This window comes from Ranitomeya imitator, chromosome 1, assembly GCF_032444005.1.
Source record: "Ranitomeya imitator isolate aRanImi1 chromosome 1, aRanImi1.pri, whole genome shotgun sequence".
NCBI lineage: Eukaryota > Metazoa > Chordata > Amphibia > Anura > Dendrobatidae > Ranitomeya > Ranitomeya imitator.
This window is the reverse complement of record NC_091282.1, coordinates 807,697,765-807,717,090: the sequence shown is the minus strand read 5'-3', so window position 1 is coordinate 807,717,090 and position 19,326 is coordinate 807,697,765. Positions and strand designations below refer to the sequence as shown.

Here is a 19,326-nt window from a genome sequence, read left to right as displayed (position 1 = left end):
CTTCAGACAAACAGTACTCTCACGGGTGCTGGCGCCAAGTGGCGATACCACGGCCCCGTGTGGGGACTTTGGCCATTTAGGGAGGTGTTAACATGTCGGATGCTGGACAATCAGGTGCTGCAAATTACGAGATTGGAAAAGTCGTTCAGAATAGTCCACAGGCAAGACCTTTACATAGGAAAGCTAGGTGTCAGCCGGGCAAGGTGGGGCAAAAGATTTCGAAATCCAGTTGTGGTTCATTTTAATGAAGGTTAGATCATCTACATTTTGGGTAGCCAGACGAGTCCTTTTTTCTGTTAGTATTGAACCTGCAGCACTGAATACTCTTTCTGATAGGACACTAGCTGCCGGGCAAGCAAGCTCCTGCAATGCATATTCTGCCAATTCTGGCCAGGTGTCTAATTTTGATGCCCAGTAATCAAATGGGAATGACGGTTGAGGGAGAACATCGATAAGGGATGAAAAATAGTTTGTAACCATACTGGACAAATGTTGTCTCCTGTCACTTTGAATTGATGCTGCAGTACCTGTCCTGTCTGCGGTCATAGCACAATCACTCCACAACCTGGTCAGAAAACCCCTCTGGCCAACGCCACTTCTGATTTCTGCCCCTCTAACTCCTCTGGTCTGCTGGCCCCTGCAGCTCGTGTGAGAACGATCACGGGCGCTGTGTGCAGGGAATGCCAGAAGCAAACGGTCAACAAGAGTTGATTGTTTGGTTGCTAATATTAGTTCCAAGTTCTCATGTGGCATTATATTTTGCAATTTGCCTTTATAGCGAGGATCAAGGAGGCAGGCCAACCAGTAATCGTCATCGTTCATCATTTTAGTTATGCGTGTGTCCCTTTTGAGGATACGTAAGGCATAATCCGCCATGTGGGCCAAAGTTCCAGTTCTCAAATCTCCGGTTGTGCTTGGTTGAGGGGCAGTTTCAGGCAAATCCACGTCACTTGTGTCCCTCCAAAAACCAGAACCCGGCCTTGCCGCGCCACCAATTTCCAGTGGCCCCGGAAAAGCTTCCTCATTACAAATATAATCATCCCCATCATCCTCCTCGTCCTCCTCCTCCTCTTCGCCCGCTAACTCGTCCTGTACACTGCCCTGGCCAGACAATGGCTGACTGTCATCAAGGCTTTCCTCTTCCTCAGCTGCAGACGCCTGATCCTTTATGTGCGTCAAACTTTGCATCAGCAGACGCATTAGGGGGATGCTCATGCTTATTATGGCGTTGTCTGCACTAACCAGCCGTGTGCATTCCTCAAAACACTGAAGGACTTGACACATGTCTTGAATCTTCGACCACTGCACACCTGACAACTCCATGTCTGCCATCCTACTGCCTGCCCGTGTATGTGTATCCTCCCACAAAAACATAACAGCCCGCCTCTGTTCGCACAGTCTCTGAAGCATGTGCAGTGTTGAGTTCCACCTTGTTGCAACGTCTATGATTAGGCGATGCTGGGGAAGGTTCAAAGAACGCTGATAGGTCTGCATACGGCTGGAGTGTACGGGCGAACGGCGGATATGTGAGCAAAGTCCACGCACTTTGAGGAGCAGGTCGGATAACCCCGGATAACTTTTCAGGAAGCACTGCACCACCAGGTTTAAGGTGTGAGCCAGGCAAGGAATGTGTTTCAGTTGGGAAAGGGAGATGGCAGCCATGAAATTCCTTCCGTTATCACTCACTACCTTGCCTGCCTCAAGATCTACAGTGCCCAGCCACGACTGCGTTTCTTTCTGCAAGAACTCGGACAGAACTTCCGCGGTGTGTCTGTTGTCGCCCAAACACTTCATAGCCAATACAGCCTGCTGACGTTTGCCAGTAGCTTCCCCATAATGGGAGACCTGGTGTGCAACAGTGGCAGCTGCGGATGGAGTGGTTGTGCGACTGCGGTCTGTGGACGAGCTCTCGCTTCTGCAGGAGGACGAAGAGGAGGAGGAGGGGGTGCGAACGGCTACAGCCAACTGTTTCCTAGACCGTGGGCTAGGCAGAACTGTCCCAAACTTGCTGTCCCCTGTGGACCCTGCATCCACCACATTTACCCAGTGTGCCGTGATGGATACGTACGTCCCTGGCCATGCCTACTGGTCCATGCATCTGTTGTCAGGTGCACCTTTGTGCTCACAGATTGCCTGAGTGCATGGACGATGCGCTCTTTAACATGCTGGTGGAGGGCTGGGATGGCTTTTCTGGAAAAAAAGTGTCGACTGGGTAGCTCATAGCGTGGTACAGCGTAGTCCATCAGGGCTTTGAAAGCTTCGCTTTCAACTAACCGGTAGGGCATCATCTCTAACGAGATTAGTCTAGCTATGTGGGCGTTCAAACCCTGTGTACGCGGATGCGAGGCTAAGTACTTCCTTTTTCTAACCATAGTCTCATGTAGGGTGAGCTGGAGATCGTGGAACTAGCGGGGGTGCAGGTGGACATGGCAGACTGAGAGACGGTGGGAGATGGTATTGTTGCCGCCGGTGTCCTAGATGCAGTGTTTCCTACTACGAAACTGGTGATTCCCTGACCCTGACTGCTTTGGCCTGGCAAAGAAACCTGCACAGATACTGCAGGTGGTGCGGAAAATGGTGGCCCTACACTGCCGGAAGGGATGTTGCGTTGCTGACTAGCTTCATTGGCCGAGGGTGCTACAACCTTAAGGGACGATTGGTAGTTAGTCCAGGCTTGCAAATGCATGGTGGTTAAATGTCTATGCATGCAACTTGTATTGAGACTTTTCAGATTCTGTCCTCTGCTTAAGGTAGTTGAACATTTTTGACAGATGACTTTGCGCTGATCAATTGGATGTTGTTTAAAAAAATGCCAGACTGCACTCTTTCTAGCATCGGATACCTTTTCAGGCATTGCAGACTGAGCTTTAACCGGATGGCCACGCTGTCCTCCAACAGATTTTGGCTTTGCCACGCGTTTTGGGCAAGATACGGGCCCGGCAGATGGAACCTGTTGCGATGTTGATGCCTGCTGCGGCCCCTCCTCCTCCGCTTCAGAACTGCTGCCGCCTGCACCCTGTTCCCCCAATGGCTGCCAATCGGGGTCAAGAACTGGGTCATCTATTACCTCTTCTTGTAGCTCGTGTGCAACTTCGTCTGTGTCACCGTGTCGGTGACCGTGACCGTGTCGGTCGGTGGTATAGCGTTCGTGATGGGGCAACATAGTCTCATCAGGGTCTGATTCTTGATCATTACCCTGCGAGGGCAATGTTGTGGTCTGAGTCAAAGGACCAGCATAGTAGTCTGGCTGTGGCTGTGCATCAGTGCACTCCATGTCAGATTCAACTTGTAATGGGCATGGACTGTTAACTGCTTCACTTTCTAAGCCAGGGACGGTATGTGTAAAGAGCTCCATGGAGTAACCCGTTGTGTCGCCTGCTGCATTCTTCTCTGTTGTTGTTTTTGCTGAAGAGGACAAGGAAGCGACTTGTCCCTGACCGTGAACATCCACTAACGACGCGCTGCTTTGACATTTACCAGTTTCACGAGAGGAGGCAAAAGAGCTAGAGGCTGAGTCAGCAAGATAAGCCAAAACTTGCTCTTGCTGCTCCGGCTTTAAAAGCGGTTTTCCTACTCCCAGAAAAGGGAGCGTTCGAGGCCTTGTGTAGCCAGACGACGAACCTGGCTCCACAGCTCCAGACTTAGGTGCAATATTTTTTTCCCACGACCAGCTGATGCTCCACCACTACCACTACCCTCATTACCAGCTGACAATGAACGCCCCCGGCCACGACCTCTTCCACCAGACTTCCTCATTGTTTTAAAAACGTAAACAAACTAACGGTATTTGTTGCTGTCACACAAATTACACGGTGAGCTATAACTTCAGTATGATTTAGCTACCCCTTTACAGGTGAGTGAGACCACAACGAAAATCAGGCACAATGTTACACACTCTGTTGTTGGTGGCAACAAATGAGAGAGATGCCACACACGCAGGACTGTCACTGAAGCACAAATGTAAATATTAATCTCCCACTGATTTGATTTTTTTTTTTTTTTCAGGGAGACTTTAGGAAAAAAAAAAATAGAATAAAATGATTTTTTCAGGAAGAATTTAGAAACCAAATACAATAAAATGATTTTTTCAGGGAGAATTTAGAAAACAAATAAAACAAAAAAAGGCTTTCTATGGCCCACTGAGTGAGAGATGACGCACACAGGAGTCAGGAGTGGCACACAAGCCCAGACGCCAATATTTATCTCCCACTGATTGATGTAGTGATTTTTTCAGGTAGATTTTGGAACCCAAATCAAGCTAAAAAAATAATAGGCTTTCTATGGCCCACAATTGGAGAGAGAGAGAGAGAGATGGCACACCCAGGAGTCAAGACTGGCACACAAGCAGAAAGGGCAATATTAATCTCCCACTGATTTGTTTTTGTTTGTTTTTTCAGGGAGACTTTAGGAAAAAAAAATAATAGAATAAAATGATTTTTTCAGGAAGAATTTAGAAACCAAATAAAATAAAATGATTTTTTCAGGGAGAATTTAGAAAACAAATAAAACAAAAAAAGGCTTTCTATGGCCCACTGAGTGAGAGATGACGCACACAGGAGTCAGGAGTGGCACACAAGCCCAGAGGCCAATATTTATCTCCCACTGATTGATGTAGTGATTTTTTCAGGTAGATTTTGGAACCCAAATCAAGCTAAAAAAATAATAGGCTTTCTATGGCCCACAATTGGAGAGAGAGAGAGAGATGGCACACCCAGGAGTCAAGACTGGCACACAAGCAGAAAGGGCAATATTAATCTCCCACTGATTTGTTTTTGTTTGTTTTTTTTAGGGAGACTTTAGGAAAAAAAAATAATAGAATAAAATGATTTTTTCAGGAAGAATTTAGAAACCAAATAAAATTAAATGATTTTTTCAGGGAGAATTTAGAAAACAAATAAAACAAAAAAAGGCTTTCTATGGCCCACTGAGTGAGAGATGACGCACACAGGAGTCAGGAGTGGCACACAAGCCCAGAGGCCAATATTTATCTCCCACTTTTTTTTTTTTGTTCCAAGGAAAATTTATAAACCCAATAAAAAAAATAATAAATAGGCTTTCTATGGCCCACTATCTGAGAGAGAGAGAGAGATGGCACGCTTAGGACTGGCACACAAGCCCAAAGGCCAATATTAATCTCCTTCTTTTTTTCATGGAGAATTTATAAAACCCAAAAAAAATAAATAAATAGGCTTTCTATGGCCCACTATTTGTGAGAGAGATGGCACGCTCAGGACTGGCACACAAGCCCAGAGGCCAATATTAATCTCCCACTTTTTTTTTTTTGTTCCAGGGAAAATTTATAAACCCAATAAAAAAAAAATAATAAATAGGCTTTCTATGGCCCACTATCTGAGAGAGAGAGATGGCACGCTTAGGACTGGCACACAAGCCCAAAGGCCAATATTAATCTCCCACTGATTGATTTATTGATTTTTTCAGGTAGAATTTAGAACCCAAATAAAGCAAAAAAAAAAAAAAATGGGCTTTCTATGGCCCACTGAGTGAGTGATGATGCACACAGGAGTCAGGAGTGGCACACAAGCCCTGAGGCCAATATTTTTCTCCCACTGATTGATGTAGTGATTTTTTCAGGTACATTTTAGAACCCAAATCAAGCAAAAAAATAAATAGGCTTTCTATGGCCCACTGAGTGAGAGATGGCACACACAGGGATGGCACTCTAGCAGAAATGTCAATCTTAATCTCCCACAAAAAAAAAAAAAACAGGGAGTGTCCAACAATTACTATCTCCCTGCAGTAATCTCAGCCAGGTATGGCAGGCAGCAATAAGGAGTGGACTGATGCACAAATTAAATAAAAAGTGTGTACAAACCAAAAAGATAGCTGTGCAGAAAGGAAGGAACAAGAGCAGTTGGTTTGCACAGCGGCGTACACACAGCAATGCAGCTATCAGGGAGCCTTCTAGGGCAGCCCAATGAGCTACAGCGCTGAGGGGAAAAAAAAAAAAATCTAGCTTCCACTGTCCCTGCACACCGAAGGTGGTGTTGGGCAGTGGAAATCGCTACAGCACAAGCGGTTTGGTGGTTAATGGACCCTGCCTAACGCTATCCCTGCTTCTGACGAAGCGGCAGCAATCTCTCCCTAAGCTCAGATCAACAGCAGTAACATGGCGGTCGGCGGGAACGCCCCTTTATAGCCCCTGTGACGCCGCAGACAGCAAGCCAATCACTGCAATGCTCTTCTCTAAGATGGTGGGGACCAGGACCTATATCATCACGCTGCCCACACTCTGCGTTTACCTTCATTGGCTGAGAAATTGCGCTTTTCGCGTCATTGAAACGCGACTTTGGCGCGAAAGTCGCTTACCGCATGGCCGACCCCGCACAGGGGTCGGATCGGGTTTCATGAAACCCGACTTTGCCAAAAGTCGGCGACTTTTGAAAATGAACGACCCGTTGTTGTGGGCCATAGAAAGCCTATTATTTATATGTTGGAATCGCTAGATTTTATCTCTCTTTTTATACACCCTAACATCATGTTTGCTTTGGCAGCTGCTGCTTGACATTGAGTACTGCTGCCCAGAACTTGGGTATTTTTGTTGCAAGTAAGCTGAGCAGCAGTACTCAATGTCAAGCAGCAGCTGCCAAAGCAAACATGATGTTAGGGTGTATAAAAAGAGAGATAAAATCCAGCGATTCCAACATATTGTTACCTCTTTATAAATCACTTGTGAGGCCACATCTAGAATATGCGATCCAGTTTTGGGCCCCACATTTAAAATAGGACATTCAGAAATTAGAGTCACTTCAAAGGCGGGCAGCTAGATTATTACAAAGGATGGAAGACCTCTCATATGATGAGAGGTTGAAAAAGTTGGGCTTGATTGGCTTAGAAAAAAGACAACTCAGAGAGGATCTCATTTATATGTATAAATATATGTGTGGTCAGTACAAAAGATGGGCGCATGACTTATTCCTTCCAAGGACCATACTATGGACCAGGGGCACTCACTATGTGCCATGTGTCGTGTGATCAGTTAGATTGCAGCTCTGTCAGAGAGCACCATGTGCGTTTGAAATGCTTTGCTGACATTCTGTCCTTTTGTTGATTTTTGTACATATTTTTTGCACCTTCTCCTATGAAATAAAAAACATTTTGGCAAAGGAACATTCTGGAAGCTAGATCAACCCCTCCTTTCATCTAAATGTATGTGTGGCCAGTACAAAAAACTGGCACATGACTAATTCCTTCCAAAGACCTTACTAAGGACTAGGGGGCACTCATTACGGGTGGAAAACAGGCGATTCTGGCAGCTAAATAGGAAAGAGTTCTTTACAGTTAGAGTAGTCAGACGACAGAACGCACTATCGCTAGAAGTAGTAATGGCAGACACTTTAACAGCTTTTGAAAAAGGCTGGACGATTTCCTTGATGCACATAACTTTGTGGATTATAGTTCAATTAGTGACAAAATGTACAATTAGTGGAGGAAAGTTGAATTTGATGGACCTAGGTCTTTTTTCAATCAATGTAACTATGTGAGGTCGGAAGAAGAACCCACATCCAGCCAGTTTTCCGTAGAGGACCGGTATCTGACTATACATCTTTTAACATCCAGCGTATGATATTTTTCCTCCTTCTGTTTTTTGGGATTACAGCAAAAGAAAGGAAGGACAACCTCCTGAAATCTGTGAAATCGGGAAGCTACTTTGGGTAGGTAGGCTGGATTGGGCCACAAAAATTTCTCTGTTTTCTAGGATTTGAGTACATGGTGAAGCTATAGAAAGAGCCTGAATGTCACTTTTGTGGGCAAAAGTTAAAAAGGGCTGTTTTAAATTAAAGAATCTTAAAGTGAGCCTGTCAGCAGTCAGGTTGACGCCCTTACACTGATTAAAATTATGTCTTGGCTGATGAAATCTGTCTTGTGGTTGTTGTTGATGGGTGCGCGAGGGCACACTGTAAAGTGCTCCCCGCTAGCGCCCTCTAAAAGAAGAAGCTGTGAAGAATCTTGGAGATATAATTCCATGTTAATCATTTGTATCCTATTTGGCATGGGGTTATAAAAACTCACTCACTCACTCAAAGTGTGGAGTTGTAACACCTAGCAGCAGTGGGGGTCTAGAGTCAAAGGGCTTTGAGTGACAGATCTCACAGCTTGGACCAGCTCAGGGCAGAACAAAAGACTTGCTTGCCACTGAATTGCTTTGTTAAGGCAGCTATAGTTCCATAAGGATTTATGGAGATACTATATGTCCTAGCCATACATTGTGTATATTTCTGAGATCCCCAGACCAGACTGAACATCCTCCAGGGTCTCGATCAGTTCTAGCCTCACAGGGTGGGGACATATGCAGAATAGCTAGTAGGAAATAGATATTAAATTTGTGTTTCGTCTTATTGCATAGCAGGGGCCCAGCCAGATCCAATGGTGCCAGAACCACTGCCCTAGGACCGACCAGAAAGGTGTTATGATCTTTCATATGTTTGGGAGTTTGCAGCTGAAGAGGCAAGGGGAGGGGAATTAGGTTCAGCCCAGAGGGCAGGAGGGGTGTGACTCAGAGGGGTTAAATGCTTGTGTAAAGCAGGCTGCACAAACCACTATACTTAGTAAATACATCGGAAAAGGACATTAACCAATATGGCATGGACAAATGCACATGCAATCAACAAGACGCACACAAACATGCCTGCAAGCATACAGGCGCAGTCATAACACAAGCATAACACATGAACAGGCATAATATTGGCGAAGGCATAATAAGGTGAAGGCACGTGAAGACATACATACAAAAGCACACAGCAGTACAAAAATACACACACACACACACACAAGAGCACATAGGGCTATGCAAAGACACACAGATGCACAAAAGCACACAGGCGGACCCAAACACGAAACGCATACGCACACACACACACAAAAGGCCATCAGTCCTCCGGCTGGAGCTGGATGTCTTCACAGTGCCAGGCCTCAGGGTGGATTTGGACTCTAGCAGGGCACTGGCTGTTGCAGGACGATGGCAGGCCTCAGGTTGTATTCAGGTTTTAAGTTCTTGCTGTAGTCAGTACGTCATACAGACACAAATGCACACACACAGACATGCAGACACATGCACACAGACGCACACAAAAATGGCAATACTCACACTGTTTCTATGGTGGCTGGAGTCTGGTGTGGCAGGAGGGCTAGGTTCTTGCTGCCAGGCTGGGGTCAAGATGGAAGGCTGGGGTCTTGATGGAAGGCTGGGGTCTTGATGGAAGGCTGGGGTCTTGATGTCAGGCTGGGGTCTTGTCTCTGTGTCTTGCTGGCAGTCTTGCAGGCTTCTTGTCTCTGTGTCTTGCTGGCATATGTGGGGTTCAAGGCCCAGGCCAGGTTTATATAGATTTGGGGATGTCTGGCCAATTGGCTACAAAATCCTGGTTCTGAGCATGCTCAGTAGAAAAAAACGTATTGCAGCGCTGCATTGCGTCGTACGACGTGTCTTGGCGGATCCGTCGCTCATAGACTTTCATTGTAGCCAACAACGCATGCCGCAGGATGCGTCGCAACACTGTTTTTGTCGGAGCCAAAAAACGTTACAATCTACGTTTTTTCCAGACGACGTGTCGCCAAATTTCGACGCATCCGTCGTACGACGTATACGACGTATAACAATCTGTTGCAATGCGTCGCCAATACAAGTCTATGGGGAAAAAACGCATCCTGCAAGCACTTTTGCAGGATGCGTTTTTTCGGCAAAACGACGCATTGCAGTTAACGCTAGTGTGAAAGTAGCCTTAATGCTTTTTTTTCTCTGGGGAGGTTGTGACAACATATTGTGTGGGGGGAAGTCAAGGACCAGAGGGGACCACAAGCCTTCCATGTGTGAGCCCCTTGCCCAAAAGCCAGGCCTTTCATCTACTGGTAACTGACCCATATATTCTTCTTATATCTTTTGCCGTACCACAATTTGTATTTGCATATAGTAACATAGTAACATAGTAACATAGTTAGTAAGGCCGAAAAAAGACATTTGTCCATCCAGTTCAGCCTATATTCCATCATAATAAATACCCAGATCTACGTCCTTCTACAGAACCTAATAATTGTATGATACAATATTGTTCTGCTCCAGGAAGACATCCAGGCCTCTCTTGAACCCCTCGACTGAGTTCGCCATCACCACCTCCTCAGGCAAGCAATTCCAGATTCTCACTGCCCTAACAGTAAAGAATCCTCTTCTATGTTGGTGGAAAAACCTTCTCTCCTCCAGACGCAAAGAATGCCCCCTTGTGCCCGTCACCTTCCTTGGTATAAACAGATCCTCAGCGAGATATTTGTATTGTCCCCTTATATACTTATACATGGTTATTAGATCGCCCCTCAGTCGTCTTTTTTCTAGACTAAATAATCCTAATTTCGCTAATCTATCTGGGTATTGTAGTTCTCCCATCCCCTTTATTAATTTTGTTGCCCTCCTTTGTACTCTCTCTAGTTCCATTATATCCTTCCTGAGCACCGGTGCCCAAAACTGGACACAGTACTCCATGTGCGGTCTAACTAGGGATTTGTACAGAGGCAGTATAATGCTCTCATCATGTGTATCCAGACCTCTTTTAATGCACCCCATGATCCTGTTTGCCTTGGCAGCTGCTGCCTGGCACTGGCTGCTCCAGGTAAGTTTATCATTAACTAGGATCCCCAAGTCCTTCTCCCTGTCAGATTTACCCAGTGGTTTCCCGTTCAGTGTGTAATGGTGATATTGATTCCCTCTTCCCATGTGTATAACCTTACATTTATCATTGTTAAACCTCATCTGCCACCTTTCAGCCCAAGTTTCCAACTTATCCAGATCCATCTGTAGCAGAATACTATCTTCTCTTGTATTAACTGCTTTACATAGTTTTGTATCATCTGCAAATATCGATATTTTGTATCTGACCATTGTATATGTATATCCATTGTGTATATAGTGTAATGTCTAGTGTACCCTTAAGGTGATATAATTTAACCTTGGGCTACTCTTTTATCTTGTTCCACGAATCCACACATCCATTTCTTGGTTTAATTCTCCATGCTACAAGGCTGGTTCCTTTGCCCGATAAAGCCCTGTTAACTGACCAGGCATATACCGAATGAAGAACTGGTGGGCAATCCTACCGGGCTGACCAGGCGCTGTTTCACTGGTGCTAGTGAAAGGTCCCTCTCAGCCTGTCAGGGTTGTGGGCGAGTGTGGTGCCATGCCAGTGACTGCGTGGGCGACTTCCTTTCACTCCCCGTGCCTCCCTGGGCCCATGTGAACATAGGGTGTCTATATAAAACTGTACCAATCTGACCTTACGTGTCCCCAAGGGTGTGGTACAAGTGAGGAAACCTTACCACGTGATCCTGCTGACGTAATATTGACGTCAGGCAGGGTGGCCAGATGCGTATCCTTCACATGTGGTGGCAGCGATAGGATATTGCGTGATCTCTCTGGTGTCATCCTTCACATTTACACAAACCAAATACAGACTGTCCCTACTCTCCTATCATCTATGCTGTGGCTTTATCAGCTGGGCACTATGCATGTTCCATGGTATGTGCAGGTCACAGCCTGAATTTTAGTGGAGGAGCTTGGCACCATGTTTGTAAATCCCAGCACAATTTGCTGGACTCCACTCACTTTGCATAGGACTTGTAACTGGGAGCATTTTTCGTAGCGCCAGCTTCTGGCACTACAGGGAGTTAGTCATAGAAGGGCCGCAGTGCTGGATAGTGGCACTGCTCACCAGAGGCTGTGAGAAACCTGTCATTCAAGAGCTAATTTTGGAATGCTTACAGGGGCCGCAGCAATGCAGTGATAGGGCATCCAGTAATTACTATAAGGGCTCTTTTCCATTTGTGAGAAACACGTCCGTGTCTCGCATGTGAAAACCAAGCTCTGGCGCCGGCACTTGGGAGCGGAGCGTGCAGCTCCATGTGTTGCTATGCGGCCGCACGCTCCGCTCTGGAGTGCCAGCGCCACAGCTTTGTTTTCACATGCGAGACACGGACGTGTTTCTCGCAAATGGAAAAGAGCCCTAAAGGATAAGATGGTGTAATAAATCTCATTCACCTGGAAGAAGGTTCTGTAGCATTTATTAAGGGGTCTGACATCTGCAGCCTGACAACTTAGGCTAAAGATTTTTTACTACAGAGTTCACCCTCTGTAATCCATAAGGCCACGTTCACATGTTGAATATTTGGTCAGTATTTTCCACCAGTTTTTAAAAGCAAAAACCAGGAGTGAACCAGTCAGAGGAAAAGTATAATAGAAACACGTCACCACTTCTGCATTTATCACCCACTCCTGGTTTTGGCGGAGAAATACTGAGGTAAAATACTGACCAAATACTCAACATGTGAATGTGGCCTAACTCCTCTCTGAGAGATTGTAGCATGTAAAACCAGATGTTCAATTCTGATTTATTTTTCATTCAGGCTGGAGTACGATCATTATCAGTACAGTATTATCATGAAGTCTTTGCTGGATGTAAATGATTAATTTTGTTTTTACAATTTTTTTATCTATGCAATACTTCTTTGACAAAATACAGATATTTTATTAAATGTTTTCCTTGCTATTGCTGTTGATAACCTCGCTGAGGCTGAAAACCTTACATCGGCACAGAAGGCCAAGGCAGAGGAACGGAAAAGAAAAAAAATGGCAAGGTAAGATATTCATATACAAGCTTTTTGTTACTTTGCTACTATTTTTTTTTTTACTAATTACTACTTTTTTAGAACTTGTTGTGAGACAGTCTGGGTTACCTATGAACTAACTATACTCAATCCTACAAGCCAGTATGTTTAAAACCATCAATGGTAAGGCCTCCAAACACATTAGACTACACAAATATCGGCTGACAGTCTAGAGTGTATGGGAGCCATAATAATAAACAGATAAACGCACACAATGGGAGGAATACCTCATATTAGACCTGCGTAACTACCAATGTAGTGGATAAGAGGCATACACACCCATATACTAGGACAATAAGGACCCACCAGAAACTACTACAAACAACCACAGAAATAATGGTGGAAACCGTCCACAATTAACTTAAAGTAGAAACAACTTTATTGATAAAACATACATACAAGGGTATAAGACAGGGACAAGACTAAAACAGGCAGTAAAACCACATCACCACATCACCAGCGAGAGCCCACACTTAGGGGTAAAGATCGGTCACAGGCACAAGTGTGCAGCACAGTAAAATGGAGACATTAGTGTGACCTACCAAGTGTATAGACCCGGCACGTGTGGGCTCCCGCCCTCCCCGACACGCGTTTCGGAAGTACGGGACTTCCTTCCTCAGGGGAAGCTCTCGCTGGTGATGTGGTGATGTGGTTTTACTGCCTGTTTCAGTCTTGTCCCTGTCTTATACCCTTGTATGTATGTTTTATCAATAAAGTTGTTTCTACTTTAAGTTAATTGTGGACGGTTTCCACCATTATTTCTGTGGTTGTTTGTATGGGAGCCATATTGGGGGAGAGAAGGCTCCAGCATGTTAAATTTCCAATGACCTATCCTTTTGATCTCTGAGATTCTGGCAGCAATTCTAAGGCCACGTGCACACATTAAGTATGTGGTGATTTTTTTACCTTCGTATTTCTAAGCCAAAACCAGGAGTGGGTGATAATACAGAAGAGGTGACGTGTTACTTTCCTCTGATTGTTGCGCTGTTGCTTTTGGCTTACAAATCCAAGAACACTTTTATGTATGGAAAAGCAAGGAGAAATAATGTTGCAGCTTATTCCTAACCCAGAAAAACAAACTCATGCCATTATCTTTTCTTGAGAATTGACACTAGAAAGTAAAGTGGTAGATTATGATCAAGTAATCACAATGTACCACTTGATTGTTTTGATTGGTTCTCCACTTGATGATCCTATAGATTGCACAGGTAGCCCACCCTTAGGGTACCGTCACACAGTGGCATTTTGATCGCTACGACGGCACGATCCGTGATGCTCCAGCATCGTAACAATATCGCTCCAGCGTCGTAGACTGCTGTCACACTTTGCAATGTACGACGCTGGAGCGATAATTTCATGACGTATGTGCGATGTAGAAGCCGTTGGTTACTATGCGCACATCGTATACAATATCGTGCACACCTTTGTTACACCATGCGATCATGCCGCCACAGCGGGACACTAGACGATGAAAGAAAGTTTCAAACGATCTGCTACGATGTACGATTCTCAGCGGGGTCCCTGATCGCTGGAGCGTGTCAGACACAGCGAGATCGCTGGAACGTCACGGATATATCGCTGGAACGTCACAAATCGTGCCGTCGTAGCGATCAAAATGCCACTGTGTGACGGTACCCTAAATGTGCACTGAAGATTTGTAATATATTGTACAGTGTAACATTGTCTGCCATTGTTCTTCGAAAATAAATACCTTGTCAAAAAGAATGACATTCAGAAAGTATCATACCCCGGTTTGTTTAAAAATGAACTCAATCTTTATTGGAAGCATAAAATAAAAGCAGACATAAGATTTATAAAGCTACAAGAACTAATTTGAAAAATAAATAATGTGAGACCATTATTAAGGTGAATAATTAGAAACAAAATATGCAATATGCAATGGCGGAATCAAAATGTATAAAATGTGTTATGTACTGTATGTGCAAAAGTTCATATTAATATAAAGCATAAAGTATATCTTGTAGATTGTGAGCCTTCGCGGGCAGGGTCCTCTCTCCTCCTGTACTAGTTATGATGACTTGTATTGTTTAAGATTATTGTACTTGTTTTTATTATGTACACCCCTCCTCACATGTAAAGCACCATGGAATAAATGGCGCTATAACAATAAATAATAATAATAATATAACATCTAATTATTATCAGCAACTGAAACCATTATTAAGGTGTCAAAAATTAAGAACAAATGGTCCATACAGAATAGTAGAATAAATACATATAAATTATGACCAAAAGTTTACAATAGTATAAATTTGCAAAGTAATGTATATACAGTATATTTAGTGCGCTACCATGAAAGACACAAGTAAAATGTATCACAAAGCTGTCTTCAACCTAGGGAATGGTGCTTTTCTCAACATGTGTTTCGTCTGAAAACGTCGTCCATTTGCTTGATAGGTTGTAGAGCTTACATGACATAGCAGTGTCTAGCGAGTGCCGGGAGACAGCCCGGACATCGCCTGGACTGAAGGCGAGTATATGGTGTTTTTAGTTTATATCAGGCACTGCTGCAAATAAAAGGAGTTGTCTAAATAGTGGACAACCTTTCTAAAACATTACATAAAAGCACGACCTAAAACATTACATTAAAACTGTTCAAAATCCAGGATGAGTCTTTTTAGAGCATTTCAATTACAATTCTGAAGGAAAAGGTGAGAATGAAAAAGCCCAAAAGCTTTTTCTACTTAACTACCGTATACTACAACACTCTCTTTTCTATATTGAATTTCAAGCACATTTTTATCTCATTTTATCTACAATTTCTGGGTGACATTAATCAGCTGCAGTTCTTTACAGAACACAACCAGATAAGTCAGAAGAAGAAAAGTTGTTATTAGCAAAGAAATTAGAACAAAAAGCCAAACTGGAAGGAATACCAACGACAGCTAAGGTAAGAAAATGTTATCAAACGTATCTCCAGATTTAAAAATAAGATCACGACTTCCATGAACTTACACATACTGTACATGTAATATGCAGGACAACATTTAATATGAGACTTGAGTACCTCTCATCAGGCAGCAATCTTCAGATTTGTTGTGTTGGCTGCAATATGTAAACCTAGCCTTGAGCATTTAACAGTGTGACTCCGCATAGTGAGGGTAGCACGCAAGTGTAGCATATGTCTATAGCTGTGGTCACAATACTATTATATATTAACCAAAACCATGGCAAAGTGCCAATTCCATTTCATGGTGGTCACCAAAGGTGCTCAAAGGACCTCAGTGACTCATAACGGGGTCCTTCTGAGTTTGATCATTGTGGTCTTTAAGATAAAAAGTGCTTCCATGCTTCTACTCTTCCATTCAATCTGACAGCCGGCAGTTAAGCCTTTGATGTTAATTTGAGCAGTGCTTAATCAATTGACTACTGCACCCTCCCAGAAATTCTTTCCTCTGGTCCCATGCCACACTTTCTATACAGCTCAGGTCCATGGTTCTGTGCATCAGTAGCTGGTGTAGGACATGTGTGTGGTGCTTGGTGCATCTAGTACTCACTAGGGAAAAAGGTGCTTTGTTTGTGTAGCTTTTTTTTTTGCAGTTTCACTACTGGAAAAGCTGTGAATGTGCTAGTTTGCGAGTTACAAACCTCTAAATGACCAATAATTCATCTCTTTAAGTCTCCTCATCTCAGCATACATAGCATGTCAATCTCCGCACGGAGAAACAATACTTCTTGGATACCAGTCGGATTCCTCTCTGAAGAGACAATTTGCATAATTAGCATATTTCCCAGAGGAGCATTGCGGCTTTACGTCTCCTCATCTCCGCATGCTTAGCATGTCAATCTTCGCAAGGAGAAACGATACTTCTTGGTTGTTGCCGTTTACAAATTGTAGTGCACACTAGCAACCATTTTGGTTGCCGTCTGATGCCCTATGTTGTTGGGCTGTCAATGAACCATGTGTTATTCCTATAAGTGCTGTACTCTATTATGGAATTACCATACTTTAGCTGCTAGAGAGCAATTCTGTAATATACAGCACACTATGGAGAACACTATGGAGTGTGTTTCGAGACAAACTCATTGCAATCTGTCCTTTTGTATTTTTTTCATAGTACAAAAGCACACAAGAAAATAAGAAACTGTATTATGTCTTATCAGAAAAATGTGCCTTTTTTCCACCAGGACTGATCATTCACTCCCAATTCATAGGTTCTCCAGTATTCAGTGACATTCTGTTCCTCTTCTGAAAAAACATGACAGTAATTAAGACACCCTGAATCACACTTTGCACTGGATGAACTGGAAGTTACCCCTTGTGACGCTCCATAGTCTTACATTGTAAAAGCCACTTCCAGGTCAGATAGAGTGCAGCGTGATCTGGAGAGTCTTATGGCTCTTTCTCACTTTCGAGAAATACGTGCGAGTCTCGCATGTTAAAACCAAGCTCTGGCGCCGGCACTTGGGAGCGGAGCGTGCAGCTGCATAGCAATACATGGAGCTGCACGCTCTGCTCTGGAGTGGCAGCGCCAGAGCTTGGTTTTAACATGCGAGACTCACACATATTTCTCGCAAGTGAGAAGGAGCCCTTAATCACAGTCACAAGATTGAGACAGGAGAGAAACAGCTCTGAAAACCAAAGAGATAACAATCGATGAATATGTTAAAGGTACCGTCACATTAGGCGACGCTGCAGCGATCTAGACGATCCCGATCGCTGCAGCATCGCTGTTTGGTCGCTGGAGAGCTGTCACACAGACAGCTCTCCAGCGACCAACGATGCCGAAGTCCCCTGGTAACCAGGGTAAACATCGGGTTACTAAGCGCAGGGCCGCGCTTAGTAACCCGATGTTTACCCTGGTTACCAGCGTAAACGTAAAATAAAACAAACACTACATACTTACATTCCGGCATCTGTCCTCTCCGGCCCTCTGCTTCTCTGCACGAAGCTCCGGCCGGAAAGCAGAGCACAGCAGCGGTGACGTCACGGCTGTGCTTTCCGGTCGCTGCGCTTACACAGTGCAGAGAAGCAGAGCGCTGGAGAGGACAGACGCCGGAATGTAAGTATGTAGTGTTTTTTTTTTTTACATTTACACTGGTAACCAGGGTAAACATCGTGTTACTAAGCCCGGCCCTGCGCTTAGTAACCTGATGTTTACCCTGGTTACCAGTGAAGACATCGCTGAATCGGCGTCACACACACCGATTCAGTGATGTCTGCGGGAGGTCCAGCGACGAAATAAAGTTCTAAAAATACAAAAATAGGGAAAAAGGAAAAAATGGGAAGAAAATAAGTCAGCTCACCAATCCCTCAACAGTGCAATGATGTCCATGCACGGAGCCGCCTTGGTCAAGGGCGTAGTCCAGAGCCAGAAATGAAAAAGAAAAAATAATCTCCAGCATGGATCTTCTAAAAAGTCAATTTATTGGAAACACTTTAAAATGCAAACATTTGCAAAAAAGAGATGGGGGTCCCAGGTGGTCAACGCCGACACGTTTCGACCATCAGGTCTTATTCATGCCATGCCATGACTAAGACCTGATGGTTGAAACGCGTCGGCGTTGACCAACTGGGACCCCCATCTCTTTTTTGCAAATGTTTGTATTTTAAAGTGTTTCCAATAAATTGACTCTTTAGAAGATCCATGCTGGAGATTATATTTTCTTTTTCATTTCTGAAATAAAGTTCTGTACTTTCTGCACCAACCAACGATGGCACAGCAGGATCCTCATCGCTGCTGCCTGTCAAACTGAACGATATCGCTAGCCAGGATGCTGCAACTTCACGGATCGCTAGCAATATCGTTCAGTGTGACGGTACCTTAACTCATTGACACTACACTAACATTTCCTCTGGCATTTTGGAGTACAAAAAATGGACCAAGGTGCCTTCCACTTTTCCGCAGAAATTAGACAAAAACTCTTGAGCTCTCAGCTGGACTCATAAAATGGTCATTTTCGATCAGAATTATAAGTTCAATTTTGCTAGATTTTCTAAATAATTATGCCTTCCCCGTCAGGTCTAACCAATCTGTTTAATAATGTGCACAGTTAATATTGTAAAATGTAGTGACAGATTCTCTTTCATTTGAATTATATGCCTGCTATTGTACTTCTAAAGTTGTCTTTCATTCTTATTTATTCCGTTCTTATTTGCAGCTAAAGATAGATGAATTCGAATCTAATGTAAATGAAGTTAAGGATCCTTATCCTTCTGCAGACTTCCCGGGTAAGATACTTTTTTTGAACGTGTTAAAACATCTCTAGTGGACAGTCATGAAACTTTCAAGGAATGAATAAAACTAGGAATAGATGAAAACTTGGCACTCAGATAGGATATGATGAACAGAAGAAATTTATGATATTGCAGGGTCATTCTAACCCGAAAAAGTTGAGGTCTGAAACGCTCTGGTACAGCATCTATGGACTGCAAATCTTTTTACTCAGCTTTAGGTACAATGAGAGATACAGCACTATGCAAAAGTTTAATGCAAGTTTTGAAAAAATGTTGAAAAGTAAGAATGCTTTCAAAAATAGAAGTGTTAATAGTAGTTTATTTTTGTCAATTAACAACATTAAGAATGAATGAACAAAAGAGAAATCTAAATGAAATCAATATTTGGTGTGACCAGCCTCTATTATCAAATGAGCATCCATTCTTGTAACTACACTTGCACACAGTTTTTAAAAGAACTCAGC

At 43.8% G+C, this 19,326-nt stretch overlaps 1 protein-coding gene across 2 annotated transcripts in view; it reads left to right on the top strand.

The window, feature by feature from the left end:
- Positions 1–19,326, top strand: part of CACNA1S (calcium voltage-gated channel subunit alpha1 S) — a 592,997-nt gene that overhangs the window by 292,907 nt on the left and 280,764 nt on the right. For both annotated transcript variants that reach the window (XM_069739086.1, XM_069739077.1), the window contains exons 15-17: positions 12,519–12,633; positions 15,481–15,574; positions 18,787–18,856. In XM_069739086.1, coding sequence (XP_069595187.1) covers positions 12,519–12,633; positions 15,481–15,574; positions 18,787–18,856 — 279 coding nt within the window. The remainder of the gene's footprint in view (positions 1–12,518; positions 12,634–15,480; positions 15,575–18,786; positions 18,857–19,326) is intronic.